The 25,542-nt window shown below is 41.0% G+C and overlaps 1 protein-coding gene and 1 long non-coding RNA gene across 7 annotated transcripts in view; one reads left to right on the top strand and one right to left on the bottom strand.

Moving 5' to 3' along the window:
* Window positions 1–25,542, top strand: part of LOC121140848 — a 37,342-nt gene that overhangs the window by 1,654 nt on the left and 10,146 nt on the right. The window contains exon 1 of one of the 5 annotated variants that reach the window (XR_005877797.1): window positions 25,403–25,538. The exons of the other annotated variants lie outside the window; for them this stretch is intronic. This is a non-coding gene — a long non-coding RNA (uncharacterized LOC121140848). Of the gene's footprint in view, window positions 1–25,402; window positions 25,539–25,542 lie in introns of those variants that run through there. 5 annotated transcript variants of the gene reach the window in all.
* Srp72 (signal recognition particle 72) lies at window positions 1,685–25,446 on the bottom strand. Of its 2 annotated transcripts, none has more exons than XM_005080760.4 (19): window positions 25,313–25,446; window positions 23,658–23,778; window positions 21,886–22,009; window positions 19,872–20,015; window positions 19,685–19,796; window positions 18,194–18,225; window positions 16,111–16,235; window positions 15,964–16,021; window positions 14,171–14,302; window positions 12,694–12,822; window positions 11,640–11,712; window positions 10,542–10,606; window positions 8,927–9,022; window positions 7,946–8,049; window positions 7,761–7,838; window positions 6,909–7,046; window positions 4,566–4,603; window positions 3,895–4,054; window positions 1,685–2,899 (listed from the first exon to the last, which is right to left on the bottom strand). In XM_005080760.4, exons 1-19 carry the CDS (start codon window positions 25,422–25,424, stop codon window positions 2,722–2,724), a joined length of 2,019 nt encoding a protein of 672 aa, XP_005080817.1. In that variant the 5' UTR covers window positions 25,425–25,446; the 3' UTR covers window positions 1,685–2,721. The 2 variants fall into 2 exon arrangements, with proteins under 2 accessions (XP_005080817.1, XP_040603188.1); XM_040747254.1 differs by lacking the exon at window positions 25,313–25,446 and adding an exon at window positions 24,789–24,978.

Genomic DNA, 25,542 nt, shown 5'->3' with positions numbered 1-25,542 from the left:
AGGGATGGGGTGTAAGTGGTGATGGAGTGCTTGCTGAATAAAGGCTCTGGGTTCTTGCTCAGTAAGAAAAGACGTGTAATACAAGGACAGGGCTGCAGGGTGCCTCATGTTTGTATCCTAGCGCTGGGGAGGCTGGGGGAGGACTGTTTGAATTTAAGCCAGACTGGAGCTACCCAGTAAGTTTTAATGCCAGGCTAGCATGTTGAGACCTTGCTCTTCCCCCACCCAAGGAAGAATTCATTTTTACATGAAATTGATTTTCTTTAATCAGATGTTTCAAATAAGCTGGTAAGAAATTGCAAGTTTCAGAAGGCTTGAGTGATGGGACAGTTGGTTAGCTTACATTGTCTTGGAAATACTAGGTTAGAGACTGGAGAGATAGTTCAGTGGTTAAGAGCACTGGCTGCTTTTCCAGAGGATCTGGGTTCTATTTCCAGCACCCACATGGCAGATCACAACTGTCTGTAACTCCAATTGCAGGGGCCCTGACACCCTCAAACATACATGCAGGCCAAACACCAATGCATATTAAAATAAGAATAAACAAATAATTTTTCAAAATAATAAAAAATGCTAAAAAAGAAAATGCTAGGCTTGACACATTATAAAAAGGTTTGCTTCTGTTCATTGATGCACATGCCAATAGGCTGGATTTTCAAAAAAGATTTATTATGTTTATGGGTATTTTTCTTGCATGCTGTGTATGTATATCACATGTGTAGTGCCAGAGGGGGCCAATGGGGTTGTCATATCCTGACAGTTATTAGCCACCCTGTAGGTAGGTGCTGGGAACTGAACTCAGGGTCTCTGGGAGAGCAGCTGGTGCTAGTTTTAACTGCTGAGCCATCTCTCCAGCCCCTGAACTGTCATTTTAAAGAGTTCTCTCAATCCCACTAGATTTGGAGTTTTGCTGGGAGGGTCAGGAGGTAATTTTAGATATTCAGCTTAAAAGAAAATTCTTAGATATATCAATAAGGAAATCCTCCATAGATGCCAATACTTGAAACATTTTTATTCACATTTATTCACTGCTAGAATTTATTTTAAAATGTAACCCAGTGAGTGGCTGTTTTTCATACCCCCAGCCCAGATGGGTTTTTCTGTGTAACAGTCCTGGCTGTCCTGGAACTCCCTTTGTAGACCAGGATGGACTCAAAACTCACTGAGACTGCCTCTGCTTCCTAAGTGCTGAGATTAAAGGCCACCACTGCCCAGCTCCATACTGGGTTTTATAAATGTACATACACACACACACACTCCCCAGTATGTACTGGTTAGTGACTTACCCAATAGTTACTAGAATGTTAATACAGATGAAGTTTAGACTTAAATAACTTAAAGAAATGAGGTTTCTGTGGTTTAGCAATGACAATACGAACTGCTACTAATAACGCCCAAGTAAGAATACTATGTATTTCACCATGGTGTCATAGCTCAAAATTCTCAAAGTTCAGTAAATCTCATGAAGATTCTGTTGGTAAACTTGAGAAAATTACCTTTAACCATAGGAGATGTAATAGAATCCTAAACAACAATCATTCCTGTAGTAGGTTATTCAGTCTCACCAAGACTGTTCTCTGGAGAGCAGTGTAAATGGTTCTTAGATGCCACTTAGGCAATCCCCATTTGTAATCCCATAGAGCAGGAAAGCCTTGTAAAGACTCACTGAAGAAGTTTCAATAGGTAATGCTCAAACACAGCAGCACTTTTATTAACAAGGGCAGAGTAATCTGATCATGAGGAAATAGAGTGTGAAATAAATGATAGCTTGGGTGGCATAAATGAATATTAAACATGGGGAGGCACCCCAGGTGAGTCTCACAACTGTTTGAGTAGGAAAGTGGCCAGCTAGCAATGAAAGACAAGAGCAACACTGTTACCACAAAGTGACTGCAAACCACATTACTTTGAAAAAGGTAATGGAAGGTCATGTCCCATAACCAGAAAGGGGTGCCATCTGAATGCTAACTGGGCCAAATGCTCTTGTGAGTTTCAATACCGCCTGGTACTGTTCCCTCTTAACATAAAGAAGTCAGAGTTTATGTTCTTGATAGTGGCCATTAAGTGTTCTGATTAAGAAGCCCAAACCCATTTGCCCTCAGAACACTGGGTCTAAGCATCAACTGCTTGTAACATTGATATATTTTCTTGAGGTCTTCAGTGGAACTAATCAGCATGTTAACATAATCTGAAAATGAAGGTGACAAGGGTACAAAGGAGTCAGATGTGTCCACATATACATACATGTGAAGGAGTCCCAATTCCAGCATCACAGGACAGAGGATTATGATGAAAGTTGTTTTAGACACCGAGTCTTTCATTCACTAAGATCCCTTTTCATCACATGATAGTCCTAAACAATTAGGTGGAATGCTCAGAAGGTGCCACCTTTAGCCTCGTTAAGACATAATTTAAGGTGAGACTTGGATAGGAACACATATCTTCACTAGTTGAAACAGGAAACACTTTCCATTTAATCCTGGGAAACCTTAGATAACGTGCCTCAACACTCGGTCATCTTCAGTCTTCGTAAAGCTATTTGGTACAAGTAGGCCAAATCTGATTAGGCAGTTTGAGGACGTTTTCCCATCTGAATGTAAGGAATCAGTTCTGGACTAGGGATGGAGGAGGGAGAGCTCTGCGTTCTTGCTGTGTTACCTTTATTATGCTCCTAATGTCACTGACACTGGATAAGAACAGCCTGCAACAAGTACATTGTCTTCACCAGCCACTTTTGCCTCCTTTCTTTTTCTTCTGTTGCTGTTTCTTTTTTGTTGCTGGGGCCCCTGCGGGTTTCTGGTGTCGTGGGGGCACAATGTTACTTGTAGAGGACGATATCGTTGCTGCACTGCCAGGTCTTGGGGAGGTGGGTGGGCTGCTCACAGTTTTACTGGCATCCCTGAAATCATCAAACCAGAAAGGTTTTTAGTCATTTAGAAATTTAGGAAAAGGTATAATCATGTATGTGCATGGATTTCACTTTCCACACCCAATAATTTCCCATGCACTTTAAGGATGGGCGTACCATATCTTTGTCCACTCCTTTTGAATATTTTTAACCATTTTATAACTAAAGAAAATAATATATACTACATGCCAAATTTACTAAGTCTAGAAAATCAACTTTCAATGATATAGTTCTATGTAGAAATAATTCACGTTTTGGGCTGGAGTAATGGCTCAGTGGTCAAGAGCACAGGCTGTTCTTCTAGAGGTCATGAGTTCGATTCCCAGCAACCACATGGTGGCTCACAACCATCTATAATGAAATAGGGTGCCCTCTTCTGGCAAGCAGACAAAAAAGAGCCGGCGGTGTTGGTGCACACCTTTAATCCCAGAACTTGGGAGGCAGAGGCAGGCAGATCTCTGTGAGCTTGTGACCTGCCTGGTCTAAAAGAGCGAGTACCAGGACAGCCTCCAAAGCCACAGAGAAACCCTGTCTCAAAAAACCAAACCAAACCAAACCAAACCAAACAAAATAAACAAACAAAAAAAGAAATAATTTACATTTTAAATTCTTCTTCCTAGGTATTACCTATCTACCACACAGTTAAATGATTCATTATCTTTAGTTTCTGAACTAAATGTAATTACAGGCTGTTTTGTGGTTTGTAGTACTAGGGGTTAGCCCCTGGGCCTTACACATGCTAGGCAAGGGTTCCATTACTGGGTCATTCTCACAGCTCCAAGAATACTTAGTTTTTAACAATATAATCTCATAGTTTTAGTGTTTGCAGTAAAATCAAACAGCATATTTTCTTCCTGTCACATACCATCAATACTTATCAAGGCTGTAGGACTTGTACCACATATAAACAAAGTCTCCCTAATACTAGAGTCAACCTCCAAGATGAACTACATTCTGAGGGACCCTGTTCTGTAGCCACAACTTACAGTTCGGAGGAGGCTCCTGCAGTTGCTCCCTGTGTCCCTTTTCCAATCTGGTCCTTCTTTTTACCCTTCTTTCTTCCTCGGTAGTAAGAACGTTCTCGCATAGGTAGCCATCTTTCTGGATCCGGGGTAACTTTTGGGTCATAATTCTTAGGCAGTTTTCCTGGAAGCGATTGGCAAATGAGAAATATACCTAAAATAGTTTCAAGCTTGTTTTGTTTAAAGAATGTGTTCATGATTTGGACTAAATAACACAACTGAAATCTGTATGAGAAAGTCTTTTTGCCTGTCTTGTTTTTGATTTTACTATGTAGCCCTAGCTGGCCTTGAACTCACAAGGACCTGTCTCCCAGCGCTAGAATTAGAGGCTTGAGCCACCACACGTAAGGAAAATCATTTTCCAGACATAACTTTACAAAAATTTATAATTATTATCTAACAAAATGACACATTTTAAAGAAAAAAATGAGGCACTATTATAGGAACAGGGCTACTGAAATCATGTCTTACCTAGTATACATTAGTTTGAATAATTTCTGTAAACGCCACTAAAATAGCAATAATACACATTTAGAACTTGGAAAATATATGGACCTTTGGCAATTCATTTAACAAGGGTTTGAAAATCTATCTCAAACAATACAGAAATCTGTGTATTTTTTCCTTAGTCTTACCTTTCTTTTTTTTCTTCTTCTTTTTCAAATCTCCCTGTCTAAAAAGAAATCGAGAATCATTATCATCATTGGGATAAAACATAGTTCATTACATATGCACAAAAGAACAAGATGGGTATGTTCCCATAAATGTAATAAGACTTGGTACCAGCTCAAAAACTCAACATAGTAGCTGGAATAATAATTCAAGTTCAATCACACCGTAAACTTTTCCCTTAAAAAAAAAAATCACCTATTATGTGTAAGTCTGTGTGAATGATGTGTGCCTGTGGGTTGTCATGTCAAGGCACATGTTTAGAGGTAAGAAAACTTTGTAGATGCCAGGCATTGGTGGTTCATGCCTTTAATTCCTGTACTTGGGAAGCAGAGGCAGGCGGATCTCTGTGAGTTCAAGACCAGCTTGGTCTACAGAACGAGTTCCAGGATAATCTCCAAAGTCACATAGAAACCCTGCCCCAAAACAACAACAACAACAACTAAACAAACAAACAAAAAAAACTTTGTAGAGTTGGTTCTCTCCTTCTACTTTTGTGTGAGTGACTTCTGGAGGGAATCCCCAAAAGCTTTAAATTGGAATCAGCTGAAATGATGGAATCTGAAACTGTAGCATTTGAGGCTTCTTTTAAATTTTTTTTAATATGAAAATAAGGGCTGGAGAGATGGCTCAGAAGTTAAGAGCACTGGCTGCTCTTACAGGACTCGGGTTAAATTCCTAGCACCTACATGGCAGCTCACAACTGTCTATAGCTCCATCTCTAGGGGATCTACTACCCTCACACATACACACACACAGACAAAACAACAATGAACATACAAAAAACCAAACCAAACAAACAAAAAACCAATGATGAAAAATTATAAAAGGAACATTTGGTATTCCATGTTTTGTTTATTCTTTTTATTATTTTATGTGCATTGGTGTGAAGCTGTTGGATCCCCTGGAAGTGGAGCTACAGACAGTTGTGAGCTGCCATGTGGGTGCTGGGAACTGAATACAGGTCATCTGGAAGAGCAGCTACTGCTCTTAACCACTGAGCCATTGCTTCACCCCCAAAACAAAAATCTTAACATTAAAAAAACATTTTTATTGCTGGATATGGTGACACCCATCTTTAATCTCAGCTCTTGGGAGGCAGGTGGATCTGTTTCTTTGAGTTCAAGGCCAGTGTGGTCTACATAGCTCCAGGTCAGTCAGGGCAACATAGTGAGAACCCCCACCCCAATATGTATATATATGTATACGTATATGTGTGTGCCACACGCCTGTCAGTGCCTTTGGAATCCACAAAAAGGGTATCAGATCCCACAGAGCTTGAGTTATAAGTGATTGTAAACAGCTCAACATGGATGCTGAGAACCAAACTCAGGTGCCCTGGAAGAGTGCATAGCACAATTAACAGCTGATTCATCTCAGTAGCCCTTAGTTCCATATTTTGTATAGAAAGAATAAAATTAAAGGCTGGTTGTAGTGGCTAATGTCTGCAATCTTAGCATTTGGGTACTTTTGAGGTAGGTGGATTGCTACAAAATTAAGGCCATTGTAGGCTGCAGAATGAGATGCTGCCTTAAGAAAAAAGTTATGTAAACTTTCTGTTATGTGTAAACTGGGAGAAAAGATTTGGAAGGATATTGATACTATCAGAGGCTAGTTCTGATATGGCAGGATAGGTGGAAATGAGTAAAAGGTAGAAACAGCAAAAGAGAAGAAGAAACAAGACGGTTTCATTCACATGGGATTTTTATCAAGAGGTATTTTGGGCTGGGGAGATGGCTCAGTTTGTAAACTGTTACTACACAGAGATCTGAGGTTCCTTAAAACCCACACAGAAGGCTTGGGTCAGTGGCAAACTACTCTGTACCACTGCAGGCTGGGGATCTTCATGGCTAGCCAGCCAACCAAGCTACAGTGAATAGGTGAGCTGAATGGGTAAGCTCCATCCAGTGGGAGACCCAGTCTCAGAAAATGTGGAAAGTGGTTGATATTAACCTCTGGCCTCTGCACACACACGAAAGGTGTACCCAATAATACATGCACAAAAGATAGAAGTTTTCATTCCTAATGAAATTTCAGGTTTCGTCTTTGGACAGGATCTCATTTAGTTCCAGATGGAGGAACTGGCTGAGGCTAAGGATGACTTGGAACTCTGATCCTGGTGTTTCAGGCCTGGGTGTCACCATTCCAGTTTATATGATACTAGGGATGGATAGGGGCTCAACCTAGCGCCTCCTGGGCAGGCAGTCTACCAACTGATTCATATCCCAACCCCACCAAAGTTCTCTTACATAATTTTAAGTCAGCCTGAGAAAATGTTTCAAAAATATTCTAAATTAGGAAAACATTACCCTTGTTCCTTTGGTTGACTGTCTCCAGTCACTTTTCCACCCTTCTTCCGAATATACGTAGCACCAGGAGAATTTTCAAGAGCCTCAACATCCACTTTTAGAGACATGCTATCAGATGACGGCAAGTGTTTGCTAAGACTGGAGCAGGACAGGTGTTCAGGAACACAACACACACAGGTTTAAGTCTGTCAACACATCTCTGCTAACAGGAAGATACTGTCTTTTCCTGACGGCCTTTATCAAAAGCATCTTAAATCTTCTATAGGAAAACATGCTACATCAAATACTCAGTATGTATTGTGAAAGGAAAACTAATCGTGTATTCCTTAACTCATGCAGTAATGTAGTTAGAGGACTCCCAACCTTCCAAATGCATAGGGAGGGTGTCTCAGTACAGATGCTGTGACTAGTAGCTTCTTAGCATCTGATACGCAAGTCAGTTCTAGGGATACAGCCTCGTCAGCGTAGATTCAGAAGCCAAAACTGACCAACCAGCATATTGAACTTTTTTCTTTCTTTCCTTTTTTCATTTTTTTTGAGCTCAGGTTAGTCTTGAGCTCAGCATATGGCCAAGGATGACCTGATTCTCCTGCCCCTGCCTCCCAAGTGCTAGATATACACTACCATGTCTTGTCTCTAAATCATCTCACCAGCATTGTTGGTGATGGACATGTGACCCTCTCCCCTACTTCATTACTAGTTTTCAGTCATAATAATACATTGTTAAAATTTTGCTTTCACTAGGCAGAAGCAAGCCTGTGAGTTGAAATTTCTAGCAGAAAAACATCTGTTCCCAATGCGAGTACTGGCAGAGCTCTGGTGCTCCATGGAGAGCCATGCAATGAAGGATACGCCTTAGCTTTCTCTGGATCCACAAGCGAGTAAGCAGAAATAAGCTGGGCTAGGGTGTGAATATCTTTTGAATTTTGCCTAAAAGAAGAAACAAAGTTAGTAAGCAGCTCACAAAGCTGACACTATCACAAACAAAGAGCACGCCCTTCACGTGCAGTGTGGTTTCCCGCCACTTTCAGACTTACTTCCACAGCTGTTCCAGGTCACTAACTGCCTCCTTCTTCCGTCCATACTTGAGCTTGAAGTTTGCAGCTTCTCTTATCAGTGACAAGTGAGCAGGGGACTTGGGCTACAGTTTCAACAAACCAAAGTCTTAAGTGAAATATCTAGCCAGTCAGTGAAATCCTATTTACCAGCCCTTTAGAAGGGACTGGTTCACTAAATTCCTCATCTTAAGTTTTACTAAGTATGTGAAAGAACAAGTAATCAGTTTATGAAACGAACCTAATCCATTTCTATTTTGGTCGCACACAGAAACAAACAAGCTGGGAATTTGGGTCTGCTAGTGAGTGCGCTTGCCTAGGATGTCTAGTATGTGGTCCATCTCTAGCACCAGCAGAAAAACTCACCCAAGGAAAACAATATGCTCCTAAAATCAAATCATAAAAGATATGGCACATTCTCAAACAGTAATTCAACACAGTACATTCCAAAACACTGGTGCCCTCCCACCGCTAAGTTAACAACTGTAAATGCAACTTGTATGTGTGTGTATGGTAATGTGTATGTAGTACTTGTAGGGAGTAAGCTGATACTACCCATGCAGAAACTGACACAGGAAAAAAATGAAGATGTTCCTACTACATAAGACATATAATACTCATTCCATTTACTGCTCTTCTAATAACCAGCCATTCATGGGCTCTTAGATCCTTATAATATGCAATTATACCATGACTTTTTGAGCATATATATGGCATGGACATACACAGGAAAGAGCTTCTAAAAACACAAATGAACTGTTCTGTTTCATTTTGCAACTGTTCCTTATGTCTAACAGTTTTATTTGGACCAGGCATACTTTACAAATTAATGATAGTCTGGTAGCCTTCCATTTTTAAAATAGTGACTCAGAATATTTCAGTTCTGAAATTTGTGGCTCAGTAGAATATTTTATTATTTATGGAAAAGCTATGCCCTTATAATACTTCACTCCATTCCTTTACCTGATGGTTCTGATACCACTGGATAGCTTGTGTGAAGACCTCAATGGCACTATCAATATCTTCCTCGTGGCTGTACATGGTCACTAGTGCAGATACCTGTCCAGCAAAGGAGTAAGTTAATGGACAAAACATGCCATTCATTCTTAGAACACAGCTTTTAAAAATTGAAAATGTGCTGAGCAGTGGTGGTGCACGCCTTTAATCCCAGCACTTGGGGGCAAAGGCGAGCAACCTTTTTGAGTTTGAGGCCAGCCTGGTCTACAGAGCATAGGAACAGTTAAGGACAGGAAACAGAAAGAAAGAAAAAAAGTTTGGTTAAAACTGAAAGTCTGGCCACATGGTCAAAGAGAGAGACGACACAAGAGTGATGGCTAACTTTGGACATCAGCTTGACACACCCTGGAAGCAGGAGCCTCAACTGAGGAATTGCCTCCATCAGACTAGCCTATGGCCATGTTTGTGTGATATTTTCTTAACTGATGATTGATGTAGGCCAGCCTAGCCCACTGTGAGTGGTGTCATCCCTGGGCAAACGGTCCTGGACAATATGAAAAAATGTTGCTGAATGCGAGCTTGGGGCATTCAGCCAGAATGTGGTGTTCCATGCCTCTGCTTCAGTTCCTGCCTCCAGGCCTCCCCACAATTATTTATTTGGTTTACTGTAACCTGTAAGCCAGATAAATGAACTCTTTCCTCCCCAAAATGGTTTTGGTCAGTACTTTACCACAGCAGCAGGAAACTGACTAGATCAAGTAACCAGTACCAACGAGAGATTCTGCAGTTATTAACTATATATACATATATATCTTCCACAGCCTCTATGGAAACTGCAGTTACTAAGAGTATGACAAGAGAGTACTTGCACAGCCTCTATGGCAATAAGTTCAACAGTTCAGAAGAGATGGGTAAATTCCTTACAGCAAAGGACCAGATCTTTCAGTCATATAATGGTACAATTCTAATAAAAACAAAACAAAACAAAGCTACAATACAAGCCTTAAACCATGAACGGAGAGAAAACATCGTGAAGACAGTACACACTTATCAGTGTTGTGAACAAGCTGTGTTAGAGAACAGACACATGGACGGAGCAGGCTTTGCTCAATAGATGCATGTTCTGTCACCGCCCAATCAGTGTGGACTGTGAAAAAGACACTCGCAGCTACATAAACCTGCAGCATTCTGAGCTATATAAACTTGGCTCTTTGAGACAGGGTCACTTTGCAGTCCTAGCTGGCCTCAAACTCAAATCTTCCTGAGTGCTGGGACTAAAGGTCCCTGGCTTAAACCTTGTAATATTTGAAAAGAACTAAAAATCTAAATTTCCTGACCACTACTTTTAAGTTATTTTAATAAAAACAAACAACAAAAACATAAAAAAACCAAACAGTTACAATGACAAGAAAAAATATACAGATCTGAGATTGAGGCTGCCCTTGTGGGTAATGTGGGGCTTCAACAAGACTAATACATTTGACTACTAGAGGATAGGATGAAACATATCCCAGACAAGTGACTCTTATTATTCTAAATGCCAGTCCTGCCGTATCAACACATAAGGAAACAGGAGAAATCAAAGAGAATATCGTCTTCTAAGTGTCACTTAGAAACTTACCATGCCTGGTTTATGCTTTAACTCCTCTATGCTTCTCAATATTAGACAAGCTTTGGAAATATTACCTAAGGAGATTAAAAACAGAATCAGCACCACAGTGAATAAAGCACATCGTGGAAAAAATACAAGAAAGTTTACTTCTACCATTGTTCCCTGGGGAAGAGATCCCCAACTGTACCTCCAGTGTCTCTAACTGCTCATTTCTTAAGTGAGGAAACTGATTTGTAAAAACATCTTTTTTGGCTCTGCCTTGTGTGCTTTGAGTGTGGTGCATATATGTGCCCAGTGAGTGTACGGTAATGGGACTGTATGCACAAACATGGAGGAGGGGGGACGTCAGCTGTCTTCCTTGGAGCTTACTGTGCAGAAGCCTGCTGTGCAGTACGCAGCCTCCTGGAATCCTGTCTCTAACGGTAGATGAGTCTCAGGCATGCACAGCCAAGCTCAGTATTTTATGTGAGGGCTGGGGATTCGAACTCAGCACCTCCTGCGGCACAGCAGGAGTTCTCAGGCTTCACACTGTCTTCCTAACACAGCAGGAGTTCTCAGGCTTCACACTGTCTTCCTAAAACTCAGAATCACTAAGGCAGAGATTTTATTCTGCCTCAGTCTTCACAGAACAGGGACTGTAGGCACGTGCCTAGCTATACATTTTATTCAATTCTGATTAGTTAATTCAAATAGCTACATGAAGATAGCAACTAGGACACTAGACAACTCAATTCTACATAACCAAACTTAATTAAGAACAACCAAACCATGCAGTTTTCTGTTGGATATCAAATATATGACATTTCTTAACTTTTTATGAAATACTGCAAAGGACAAAGCAAAGGAGCTCCTTCCTTTCTTACAATCTCAGAGGCAGGGTTCTCTACATGTGACATCCTAGGAAACGTAATGTATTGCTCTGCAACAAAGGGATCCTGTGCTTGTGGACCTTTAAGGCTTGAGAATTATTCTAACAGTCCAGGACAAATCCAAGTAAAGGCAGACTTCCTCACTACTCAGTCAGTTGTAAATCATAGAGTCTAGTATGCTTGAAACAGCAGTTAAACTTTACCACGGAACAAAGAACTTAAAGTCAAATATTAGTACCTTGGGAAATTTTCAATTGTGCCATGGTAAGCTTGATTTCAGCTGCATTTTCTGGATGTTGATCAGAAAATTCCTAAAATATTTTTAGTTGTGGGTTAAAAATACACATTTAATTTATACAACTGTAAGACATTACAATTACTTATCTCAGCTATGAAGATTTCAACATTTAGCTCAAAGTAAAAAAAAAAAATTTAAAGACAGGATTTCTCTGTAGTCCTGGCTGTTCCAGAACTTGGGTCTATAGACCAGGTTGGCCTTGAACATAGAGATCTGCCTGCCTCTGCCTCCCAAGTGCTGGGACTAGAGGAGAGCGCTACTACACCTGGCTCAGGTAAAAATCTTATGCTGGGAAAATTTTTTTTTTTTTTGGTTTTTCGAGACAGGGTTTCTCTGTATTGTTTCGGAGGCTATCGGTCCAGCCCAGCCTCGAACTCACAGAGATCCGCCTGCCTCTGCCTCCCAAGTGCTGGGATTAAAGGTGTGCGCCACCACCGCCCGGCGGCTGGGAAAAATTTTATTCAACATCTGTGCTTTATAGCAAACTCCATAAGTAGGCACAATAGTGTCCCTGAAAGCCACTAACAGAGAAATAATGAAGATGCTACACAGACTTCCTTTACTTGCTTTAAAGACACTCAACTACCCTCCTCACTGGGGGTCTCTGCTAGGCAACTTTCTCTCTGGATGGTCCTAATTTTATCCTGTCCATTTTCTCAACTATTTACACTCATAAACACTTATGTAACATGACAACTGGTTTGGGATGATAAAAACCAAGTGAGTATCTCCCACCAACGTATTAATACATCATTGAAATGGAGATCAAGCATAGTGTGTTACTGTAAACCTAAAGTTCAACCCCTGAATCCAAGCTGAATGGCTTGCCAAATAAAAAAGCAGTCTTTGGAGTTTACATAATACAACATATTAAAAAAAAGTTACAACTTATCAGTTTGTAGGCTGCTACCATGTGATACATGAGCTTGTACACTATAGTGTAATGAAACAGCACAACTCCCTGACACTAAGTATTCAAGTTTGGTGTCTTTACCTGAAGTAGCTCTATTGCTTTCGTATGTTGCTTTTCACGACAGAGCTGGGCAGCTTGGATTAACACAGGCAAGAGGCGCTCAGGGCTCTGGGACTGCAAGCTGGCAGATATTTTTCGGCATTGTTCTGCCTAAAAGATGCCCCCTTTATTAATAACTGCATTAGCAAAAGTAAACATTAAATAGTGCAAAATAAAGGGATGGGGTAATCAGCTTGAATTAAAATAGGCATCCAACTCTTTTTATTATAAGGACAAGACTTCTAGTCACTGAATTTAAGAGAGTCCTAAAAGGAGTAAGCAAAAGGCAAGTTCTAAATCAACAGTTCTCAACCTGTGGGTCACCAGCCCTTTGGGGGTCAAATGTCCCTTCCGCAGGGGTGGCCAAAGACTATTAGAAAACAGATATTTACATTACTATTTGTAATAGCTGTAAAATTACAGTTATAAAGCAGCAGCAAAGACAATATTATGGTTGGGTTCACCACAACAGAGGAACTGTATTAAAGGGTCACAGCATTAGGAAGGTTGAGAACCACTGGACTAAATGATCATCTGAATACCTAAATTCCAGGTAAATGAAATTTAGAATTTCTTTCTAAAGAAAGCAACACAACAAACAGAAAAGCCATAGAAATATGGCTTGTATATTGAAATATTTCTTATAGAAATATTAAGAAAAACTAACTCAGCTCTAGATAATAAAAATATTACTGCTTCTCACATTTTTTAACTAAAATCTTATGGTCTCTACACCAATCCAGAATTTAATTAGGATACAGATAAAGAACTGAATCCCTTGGGGGCTGGAGAGATGACTTAGCAGTTAAGAGCACTGGATGTTCTTCCAGAGATCTGGATTTGATTTCTAGCACTCACATGGTGGCTCACGATCATCCAAACTCCAGTTCTAGGAGATCTAACACGAGCAAACATGTATATGGTGTCAGACATACACGCAGATAAGACACATAAAATAGTAATAAATATAAACATAAATAACAAATGCTTATATCTTTGGTTGTGAGCCTACCCTTTAACGGCTGGGCCATCTCTCTAGCCCCAAATGCCTTTTTTTATTTTAACGAATTTTAGCCCTTAACTAAAGTTTACACTTTATGTCCAGTACAATGAAAGTTGGATCTTAGATGTCTTTAATGATTCTATTTTAATTCAGAAAGATAAGCAATGAAAGTAACGAAAAGGCTGGACACGTAGCTCTAGTATGTATAAGTCAATGATCAATCACCAGCAGTTAAACAGGAAAACAAGACTGCTTCCTACCTCCCACCCCACCCAAAGGCTCTAAAGTTATTAAGTCCATATGCTTACAGAAGTGGGTCAATCATTTGTTTAGTAAAATCATTAAAACTTAATACTAAAGAAGGAAAGAAGACAAAACGTAAAGAGATCATACAAATACCCACTGCGCCTCCTAAGCCCAAGTACTATAAGGTCAGCCTGGGACATACTCATTTACCTGGTTTGTATACATAGCCAGCAAAGCTTTGTTAAACTCTATGGCTTGCAGCTGTCTCTTTGAAAGCTTGAATTCCACTCCTTCTGCATTGGTTAATTTCACTTTCTTCTTGGAGTCAAAGACATTCTGGTCCTGATGAAGAAAAGTTTGCCCACCATCAGCAGAACTGTGACTCTTCAAAGCCTTCCCTTCCCATTCATTTATTACACACAAACACACCAAGAACGTTTGGATACATCTATTGGCTGGGCTAACTAGACTAACAAGATGGATACATATTTGCCTTGGCTTTTGGCTCATAGATGTTAACATAATCTCTGCAATTCAAATCTACTAGACACATAATTTTCCCAGTCTTCTTACAGCTATGAAAAGGCTGATGTGAGATTCTTCAGGCAAGAGCAAGATTTTTGTTATCTTCCCATTGTTGACTGCTAGTTTTGAGACCTTTTGCTTTCAGTTTTTGGTTTTCAAAGTCTCACTCTATAGCCCAGGGTAGCCTGGAATTCATAGCAGTTCCCTGATTCTCAAGTGCTAAGATCACAGGAGTGAACCACCATGCCTACCTGTTTTGTGCATTTTAAGTAATAAATCTGGAAAACACAAACCCTAGTCACTTAAGACTACAAAGACATGTACCTGCAGTGTCTATAAACCATGCTGATTAGAATGTAGATGAAAAGTGGCTAAGTCCCTAAGTTTCTAAAATAGACACCCCACTATAAACTCTACTTTTAGCAGACAATGCAAATGTTGTATAGCCACTATTTTCCTTTCCTAAGATCCTCCTCAACTAGGCAGACACATAAAGAATCAATTTCTAAAACTTCTTGCAAGGCAACCATGTACTTAGCACTGAGGATCTGAATGTAGTCCCCAGGGGGTGACGGAGGTACAAAACAAAACTATTGAGCATTGTGCATTTCTTAAGAAAGTACGACAACTAAGCCATGAAGCATTATGAAGACACTTTCTTTTTCAAAGAGCTTTATAAAGCAACTCACTCACTTGCAAGCTTGTTCTTATTTTTATCTTTTTTTTAGACAGAGTCTTAGGCAGCTCTAGCTGGCCTTGAACTCAGCATGCAGCTGAAAATGACCTTGAATTCTTGACTTTCCTCCCTTACTCCTAAATCATACATATTTCTTCATATGTACATATGATGTTGTTGAAGCACTATCCCACATTTGGAGACCTCTGTCACAGGACAGAGGTACAATAAAGTACAAGGGACAACCTTTGGAGTCAGACACTGGTATCTGAAGCAATGGTCTAATTCTTCCTTAGAGACCTCATACAAAGGCTTCTTTCAGCTGATTCTCTTATTTTCTACTAACCTGGATTTCAAATCCCAACTTGAATTATTTTTCCATTTAAGCCATGTTCTACATGGTAATTAATCTGATTAGTACAGTACCCTTAAGTTAGAAGTACCTATAGCCACGGCTGTAATGTTTTACAGAGGGTAGGCAAGTCGAACAAACCAACTGCCCATACCTTGTCCCCCATTACTGCTCTCCCCAAATTTAGACTTGGAAAAGGAATGTAAAACACCCATGTACTTAAAAAAGGTCCAAACTACTTATATCTCCAACACATGGATATTCTTCATTATTACCATAAACTGGACAGGAAAAAAACATAGCAAAACTGCCAATGAGTTAAAAGTACTCTCCACTATGATTTTGTTACACCTGAATTTCTTTTTGTCATGGAAAAAAGAACACATCCTACAAAAAGCTGGGATGATATGTTCCATAAAACACACATGTAGAAAAACCATAGATTCATACCTTATTAATGGTAATGATGTTATTTGCGATGACAGCAAGCAGTGCCACATCTGTTGGCCTGTGAACAGCAATAGTTAATACAAAACACACTTTAAACAGCAAATAAAAGCCTCATCCCCCTAAGGGTGCTTCATTTTAACAACTCACTTCAGTTTTATTATCTGGTTGTAAAGCTGCAGAGCTTCCTCTGTGCGACCCTGGAGCTGCAGGATGTATGCCATCTGACCATGAATGATGGCCAGTTCTGCCTGGGGGTCTTCCTCAGTCCCATCCTAAGCAGAAGAAGAAACATCTACATGTTTTTACCACACGATCCAAACATTTGAAATATACACAACCTTATAGTCATGTAACTTCAGGAATCTTCCCTGAAATCAATTTTGCAATTCAGAATTGCCACTAGAGAACTATTTCAGGCAAAATGGAAAGGAGATCTTGAATGACTATGGTCACAGATGCAGGAGTGTAAGGGATTAATCACTAAATGTATTATTAAAAAAGTAAATGTTGGTAATACTCCCTAAATTCTTATAAACGGTTTCTTTCAAAAACACATTAAAAATTTTTTTCTCAGGACTGGATAGCTCTGTGTTAAGAGCACACATTGCTCTTGTAGATGACCTGGGTTCAGTTCCCAGCACTCAGACCTGGTAGCTCACAACTGCCTGTAACTATCTCCAGGGAATCCAAAGCTTTCTTCTGGACTTGTTGGACACCTGTACTCAACACACATAATTAAAAGCGAAATAAATCCTAAAATAAACACACAAATAAACAAATAAAATAGGCGTGTGGTAGAATGCTTCCTAGACTGTTTGAGGGTCCTCGGTTCAATCCCTGATACCTGAAAAGTAGATGGCTTATTTAATTATGCCCCAGATTAAGCTAATGTTTAATTTATATGCTGAGATTATTCTCCAATCCTTCCAGAAAGACTGGCCTGTGCACATTCATAATGAATATTCAAAGCCAGGAGGCTAAATTCTGTATGTATGCATGCGTGCGTGCGTGTGTTCCGGTATGCACACATGCATGTCTGTACATGTGGAGGCCAGAAAACAACCTTGAATGCTATTTCTTGGGTGCCATCTATTTTTTTTAAGAGTTATTTATTTACTATGAATACAATATCCTACCTCCATGTATGTCTGTACGCCAGAACAGGGCACCAGATCTCACTACGGATGGTCGTAAGTCAACATGTGGTTGCTGGGAACTGAACTCTGGGCCTCTGGAAGAACAGCTAGTGCTCTTAACCTCTGAGCCATCTCTCCAGCCCTTACTTTTCCTTTTAAAAAGATTTTATTTTTACTTATGCGTCTGTGAGAGTACACACTGTGTTCATGGGGTGCTTGCAAAGGCCAAAGAGGATGTCAGATCCCCTGGAACGAGAATTACAGGCGGCTGTAAGCCACCTGACCTGGGTACCGGGTACTGTATCTGGATCCTCTGGAAGAGCAGCAACTTCTCTTTAACCTTTGCCTCATCTTTCCATCCCATCTACTCTCTTATTTGAGACAGCAGCTCTTACTTGCTTGGAATATGCTGATCAGGGTAGGCTCCACCTCTGGAGGGCTGGCATTACAAGTGCAAGCCACAATAAATTTATCATGCCCATGAACCCAGCAAATCAAACTCATTACCAACACACACAGCAATCACCTCAAAGTAAGCCATCTCCCCAGCACCCACCACTCTCTTCTACTAACCCAGAGTGAAGCTCTAGTTTCCCAATACAAGATTTCATTTGTGTTTGACAGAGAAATGTTAAAACTAAGTATTACAGTTGACCAGTCAACACAGGGCAGGTCATCCAAACCTGGAAGCGCACCAATCCTGAGACTGTTTCATAACCCTAGACACTCCCCTTACGATGCCCTTTAAGATCCCTGCCTCAAGGTTGCTTGGGGTCTTTCCAGCCATCTGCCATGGCTGGAAACCCCAGCTAACGGGTTTAGCTCATTAAGCAACTACAATAAAAGTCTTGCATCGAAGAAAAAAAACCCAAAAAAACAAAAAAAATAAGTATTATAATAAAAGAGTAAGTGCAAAAAGATTCTTGTCTCAATACAAATCACATAGAATGCTCAGAAAGATTTGCTGAATCATTCTGAGTTCCTAAAAAAAATTACTATCTGATTAGATAAGAACCAAATGCATGGTACATCTATCCCATGAAACCTCCCACTATTAGTCAAAAGCATAAAATGTGGTTTTATTTAATACTTACAGAATCTTCTGAAAATGAACGTCGACAAAGATCTATAAGAGAAAAATGGTATGGTTTTAAAATTATCATCATTGGGCACTTCCTATTCTTTTCATAGTTCCAAAGAACAAAAAACAATTTCTGAGCAGATTTCAAGCAGTCTATCAACTGAGATACATTCTCAGGCCTAGGGTTTTAGTTTGAAATCTTTATTTAGATACATGTTTTACCAGTACGTTATGTATGTGCATCATGTGTGTGCCTGGTGCCTGTGGATGCTAGAAGATGGTGTCTAGTTCCCTAGAACTGGAGCTACATACGGTTATGAACCACTGTGTGGGTGCTGGGAACCAAACCTGGAAAAGCAACCAGTGCTCTGAACCAGCCCCACCACAGCTTTCTTATGTGAGGACTGCTTCATTGCAAGCACTTTACTGACTACACTCTTCCCTCCAATCTTTAACAACATAGAAACTCATGTTTATAACTTGTTCTCCTAAACATCAATTCATCTGATCTCTATGCAAACATATATGTGAATCACACACAACACACTCTCTCTCTCATATATATATAATTATATGAATATAAATTTTTTTCTTTTCTAGAATTCTTGAATAAGACAGTGCACCACCATGTGTGTGCCTGGTGCCTGTGGAGGGCAGAAGAGGGTGACAGATCCCTCAACCCAGAGTTATACGTGATTCTGAGGCAAATTTTAAGTCTGCTACACATCTCCCAAGCCTTTTCTCTCTCCTCTCATTCCTCTCCTTCTTTCCGTTTTCTATGTTGGTGCTGGAGACTGAATCTAAACCATCTAGCATGCTAACTATACCCCTAGCATCATGTTCTTAAGGGCTTTAAGGCACGAAATATATGTAGAAACATATTAAAAGGACCAACATGTCCTTGAGAGGTACTATAAATATACAGTTTATATGTGCACATGCACACAGGAGTAATATGTATTGAGTAGAAATAATATAATAATAAAAACTGGCATTTATGGATTTTCTTTAAAACAATTAGTTTACATTTGCCAAATTTATTCTGTGTGAGTTCATACATGTACATGTGTTTGCATATCATGTCATGTGAAGGTCAGAGGACAACCTGTAGCAGTCAAACCTCTCCTATCAATCAGGGACTGAGCTCAGGTTATCAGGGTTAGTGGCAAATGCCCTTGCTTGCTGAGCCATTTCACTGGTCCTCAACTGGTTCAGGAATCATTTTATTAATACTGTTCTGTCCTAAGTCAATTAATACATTTAGTACTCATAGTAACTCCCTCAAAGACCTACTCTTTAAAATTAAATTTTAGAAACTACTTAAATTCTTAAACAGAAATAGAGAGATGGCCAATGAGGGACAGGCTAGACAGACTTCCAAAAATTCTCATTGCCCCAGTAGCTTTCACTTAATAATTTTGAAAATATTAAATGCAAGTTTTAGAGATTGTCCGAAGTTGTATGTCCCACACAGCAATTATAGAAACCTGTAAAAAGTCCCAACCTTCAGCCTTCTGTAGGATCTTCATGGCCTGGTTCAGCTGGCCTTGCCCTATCAGCGCACAGGCAGCGTTGTAGCAGAGCTCATGTGTGCCTTCCTGGAGACCCAGGTTCTCCTGCAGCAGAGAAAAAGGTCAGTCAGCAGCAAAGAGCAGTGTTCTCCACCGATGTATGGGCCACAAGGAACTCACTGGAACCACTTTCTCCCAATTGCTCTGCGCTGCAACAACCGCAGAAAGATTTGTTTTCCTCTCCTCATCATAGTCATCCTGGGAGTTCCGGACAAGATCTCTGTACACCGCCAAGCACTCATCGTAGCGTTCCAAGCGGTACAGCTGAGGGCCAAACACAGAAGCCAGAGGTGACTAACAGCCTGGGTTTTAGACCACACTAATGCTTCCTGGAACCAGTAAGGAAGGAACGAAAACACAGTATGGGCAAGGCAAGGGTTTACCTTTGCTATATCTTCAACTAGTTTTGTGTGCTAGTACACATTTGTAGGTATGGTTAACATTTAGACCCACTGTGGTGGCGCACACCGGTAGGATGCTGAAGCCAGGAGGCAGAGGCAGTATGGCTAACATTTAGACAAGCAAGTTCTTTATCACAGCTAAATGCCTAAAGGTTGTGAAAAGAACTCTTCCTGTAGAAATCTATGATGTTACCTGAATTACAATGGGGAAAAAAAGGTCACACAAAATGATTACTAAGTGTCAGTAAACAGAAGAAAAATTAAACGCTATCTACAGATAACATTTCCTAGAAGTTCACTATATACAACTTTCACTTCTGTTTCTTAGAAATCAGGTATCACATGCAGTAATAGTAGTACCAGGTGTTGTAATTTAAAAATAGCAGTCAGAGAGGGCCAGAGAGAGGGGGGGGGGGAAGGAGAGGAGAGAGGGGAGAGAAAGAAAGACAGACAGACAGACACACACCATGTGACAGGGTTCAAGCAGAGGAGTTTTCTATTAGGGAAAGGGATAATATAAAGTGGAAAGCGGAGGAGGGGAGACCGGCATCCGGGGACAGGAGCAACAGGCAAGAGGAGAGAGGGCAGAGGGGCAGAGGGAGAGAGAGAGGAGGAAAAGAGGGAGAGGAAGATGGGAGGTGGGCAGGGCCCTTTTAAAAGGGAACATAGTGAATGTGCACAGGTGGTGCTCTTAGTGGCTGCAGCTGAGGGCGTATCCTGTCAGAACTCCAAGGACAGGCCAGTACAGTACAGATGCCTGAATACTAACAGCAGGCACATACAACATAAGCCTTGCTTCAGTCAAGCTGTTCTTAAATGACAGTAACAGGGCTGGCACAGTGGCACACAATTTTAATGCTAGCACTCAGGAAGCAGAAGCAGGTAGATCTCCGTGAGTTCAAGGCCAGCCTAGTCTACACAGCAAGTTCCAGGCCAGCCAGAGCTATATATTAAGAAAGAACCTGCCTCAAAACAAAATAATCAAACAAAAAGGGCATTAACAGCTGCTACTCTGGATCAATTAGTTCCTTAAGTATGACAGAGACTAGTTTCGTTCCAGTCCTGGAATTTGCCTATAATTACCCAGTTTACACCTTTGTCCTCTCGTCATTAAGAGCACCTGCAGATCAGGCTTTATTTTGTCTCAAATGCTTTAAAAATATTTTCAGGGGCTGGAGAGACAGCTCTGTGGTTAAATAGTACTTGTTGTTCTTGCAAAGGGCCCGGGTTTGATTCCCAGCACCTACATAGTGGCTCACAACCATCTGCAACTGCAGTTCCTAGGCATCTATCTGATACTGTCTTTTTATCTCCAAAGGCACAAAGCAAGCATGTGGTACATGTACTACACATGGAAGCAGAATACTCACACACATGTAAAATGAATAAATTTAGTTTTAAAAATACAAAAAGAGTATTTTCATAGGCATAGCTACATTGCAGAAAAGTCCCCCAAATACTGTCTCACCTATGTACATAGCTTACCAGCCTTTATCATTCTGACCAGAAGTCTAAATTTCAGACAATGACCCTGAAGAAGTCTTAGCTTATAGAAAACTATACATACAACTCTTCCAGTGAAGAGCAAGAACACGGAGTGTGTCCAAACCCCTTGAACTGGTTTGGTGACTAATTTTGTTGAGCATCAAGATGGGCTGGATTTCCTCATCCCTGCTCCATGGTAGGGATATGGCCAGGCTTATATGGGATGAAGTAATTTAAGAAGTAATTACCACTTGTCCATAAAGCTCCTTTAGTTTGTCTGTCTGCTGATTGGCACTTTCTATTGTCTTCAAGGCATTTTCAATTCTGTTCAGTCTGTACTCGCAATATGCCTTCTCAAAGGAGAGAGAGTTACTGAAAAAACAAAAACAAAAACAGCATCTGATTATTATCTAATAATGTAACATTCTGAATATGCCAAATTTCTCTAAGCCAGTGGTTCTCAATCTGTGGATATCGACCCCCAAAGACCATCAGAAAACACAGATATTTATAGTCAAAATTACACTTATAAAGTAGCAGCAAAATGATTTTATGTTGGGGTCACCACAGCATGAGGAAGTATACTAAGGGTCACAACATTGGGTTGTGGTTGAGGACCACTGCTCTAAGCACTTATATGTGCTAATCTGTTTGACAGTCATCACAGAGTTTGTGATTTGTCTCCCAAGTCACACAGACGCTTAAAAAGACACAAAGTACTATATCCACTTCTTCATTTACGCTCAAACGGTACACCTGACACTGAAGGTGTGACTCAGTTGAGAGTGCTTGTCTAGGATATACAAAGCCTTGGTTCTATGCCCCGTACCCCACAGCTGGATGTGGTGGTACATGCCTGTTATCTCAGCACTGGGAGCTATAGGTAAAGATTAGAAACCCAAGTTCTTCCTCAGCTACCTCGGGAGCTAGAGGCCAGTCCGGGAGACATGAGATGCCGTTTCCAAAGAAAAAGGTTTCTTAAATCTACCTAATAAAACAAGTTACATGATGCTTCTGTATTTGTTCATAAAGCAAATAATTATCATAGAAAAATAATTAGAAGCAAAATGTTGTATTTATAATTAAGTAAATGGTAAAGACACACGCAAACAGGCAGCATTTAAATATCCAGATTTAAAACTCACCTACACGAATGTATCGAAAGTTTACTTTGAAGTTTCACCTAAAATCTCCCACTCAGAAAAAATTTATCAAAGCAAATGTAAAAAAGTAGCCATTCAGGAAGTTAATGTTCTGTGAAATGATAAAACAACTAAAAGGCCTTGGCCAGAGGTCAGGCTAAGCTTGTCACATCATCTGAAAGACTTCTATCAATTTAGATGTTTCTATGCTCATATATATATACATATAATTAATATATATATGTACATACATAATTTATATATGATACACACACATACACACATCAGATAGCTACAAGATTGTTTTCTCTCTATATTCTCTCTCCATGAACTATTATTTGCCCCTTCACCAAACCCTAACTTTGGAAACATAGTCTTAGTATATAGGCCAAGATTGCCTCAAACTAGGAATTCATTTTAGCTTCCTGAGTGCAGGATTACAAGCATAAATTGTATACCTGGCTCTTTTCACATTTATGTTCTATATTTTTTATGTTTTAGCATTCTTAGTTGTTCAAGAGAAGGACAGCTGGAGACTGTGGCTAAAATAGGATTTAAGTTTGAGACCAGCTTGGGCTACATTGTGAGTTCCAGGCTAGCCAGGGTTAGATCCAGAGCAAATATGCAAGTGCAAAACAGTGAAAACCTAGAAAAACAAACAAAAGCTTCAACAATAAAAACATAAGAAATGCTTGCAGTGGCACAGTAGAACAGAACAAAGGTCACTACTGCTTCTTCCAATTTCAGAAAGACCGATGACAAACAAAAACAAAACAAAGGGGGAAAGAAAAGTAGGCCAAAAGTAAGTGACTAGTGGAAGAAAACAATGGGAGAGGTTACACAACTCTAACAGAAGTACAACTGACTGAATCACTTACTTGGCTAAAACTTTGGTGTGAGTATTGATGACATTCAAAGCTTCTTTGAAACTTCCATTCTGAATAAGGCAAACAACTTTACAGTGCAGGGCAGTTACATCATCCTTGTTAATCTGCAATACTAGAGAACAATTTTAGGAAGTCATCTTCAAATCCATCCCACTTTCACAGTTTTACTAAATAAAAATGGGAATATAAGCCCTAAGCCCAATTTCCGGCACTGCAAAACAAAATACAATGTAGACACGATTTGCCTGGAGGAAATGCTCCAAAGAAATACTCAAAATTTCCCTTTCCCACAAGGAGTTCAAGGAGACTAACACACTCAGGTGTCCAAGGGTCAATGCTAACTGCAGGTCAGTGTCAAAGTGCCTAGGATCATAGCTGCCCTTGCTCCTGGTCAACTTTAGGAGTTCAATTATCCGTTTAGGATTCAAAGGGATTCCTAGAAATTATTTTATTTTATTTAAGTTAGAAACAAGCTTGTTTCACATGTCACTCCCAGCTCTCTCTCCCTCCCCACTCCCTTCCAGGACCCCCCAGGACCCCCACTCAATCTCCACTCCAATCCCCAGGGAGGGTGGGGCCCTCCGTGGTGAAATTATTAATATATACTGCGGAAGTGACAATCTTGGCTGATTAAAGTATTGCTGCGGAGTGTTACACTGCGGAGAATTGTGGGAGGTCAGTTAAGGGCTACTGTTAATTCAAGTAAGTCTGAGGATCAAGGATTCTCATTAGTAGCTATTTTCCTCAGGACACTGTAGCCACCATCACTATTTCCACAGTAACTCAAAAACCCAAATTTGCAAAGTGTATGTTTTGGCTGTACCTTTTTACATAACCAGTGCTTTGCACAGCTAAACCATCTGGTAGTTAATTACCAAGTCTAACATACACAAATCTATCTACTGTGCAGAATATAGCATGGCCACATACAGGCACGTAGCGAAGCATAACAACGCGTGGAATCTCATATTGAACACAATTAAAATTAGAAATTACCACCTATGGCGCGCGGGGGGGGGAGAGTAAAAACACAGATCAAACTTTTCTTCCTATGTTATTTTAAATGTTGGAGCACTCACTCGGGCGGACAGACACACACACAGGCTACACACACAGACCCACACAGGTAAACACCACCGGAGAGACTCTGTACGTGGAAACGAATACATGGTAGGCTTGACATTCACGCCTCTTCCCTTTGGAGTCTGCAACATGGATGTTACGTGTCCAGGAAGGTCCCTTCTCCTGCCCTTACTCCTGTCCCAGCCCCAGCCAACAAGTTCCCTCCACGACAACGTCTGGATCACGTCCCTCAAGATACCGAGGGAGAAAAGTCAATCTGACATCTCTGCACAAGCCGGCAGCGGACAAGAAACCGAGCACCATCTGGGAGCGGCTCGGGACGACGCGGTCTCTTTAAGTGCCCCCTTCCCCTCGCGTCGGATGCCGCGGGTACTGAGGGAAGTACACGTGGCCCTCGGCCGCCGAGCCGGGGCCGCCGGTGGCCGTGGGGCTGCGACCCGCCCCCGGGCCAGGGGCTGCGCCGGAGGTCGCGGGCATCCCCTCCGCGCTGTGCCGAGGCGTCGCGCGCTGGACAGGGGCGGCGGCGGCGTCCCCGTGACAGCCCGGGCCGCCCCGACACTTACTCTTGTTGACCGTCTTGAGGGCACGCGTGAAGTCGCCGTTCTGGCCATAACGGTTCACCTCACTCCACAGCGCAGGCACCGACACCCCGCCGCCGCTGCCGCCGCTCGCCATCTTGGAGGAGACGAGGGGAGGAGAGGGGCGACCTCTGCCCCGGAAGAGGATCGCTAAGCTGGCCTGGCGGAGGAGGAAGTTGGTGGTTGCTAGGCGACCGGGAGTCGCGAACGTGTAG

This window comes from Mesocricetus auratus, unplaced genomic scaffold (assembly GCF_017639785.1).
Source record: "Mesocricetus auratus isolate SY011 unplaced genomic scaffold, BCM_Maur_2.0 Super-Scaffold_100006, whole genome shotgun sequence".
NCBI classification, from domain to species: domain Eukaryota; kingdom Metazoa; phylum Chordata; class Mammalia; order Rodentia; family Cricetidae; genus Mesocricetus; species Mesocricetus auratus.
Note: the sequence above shows the minus strand (reverse complement) of the source record. Positions and strands in the feature narration are given on the sequence as shown.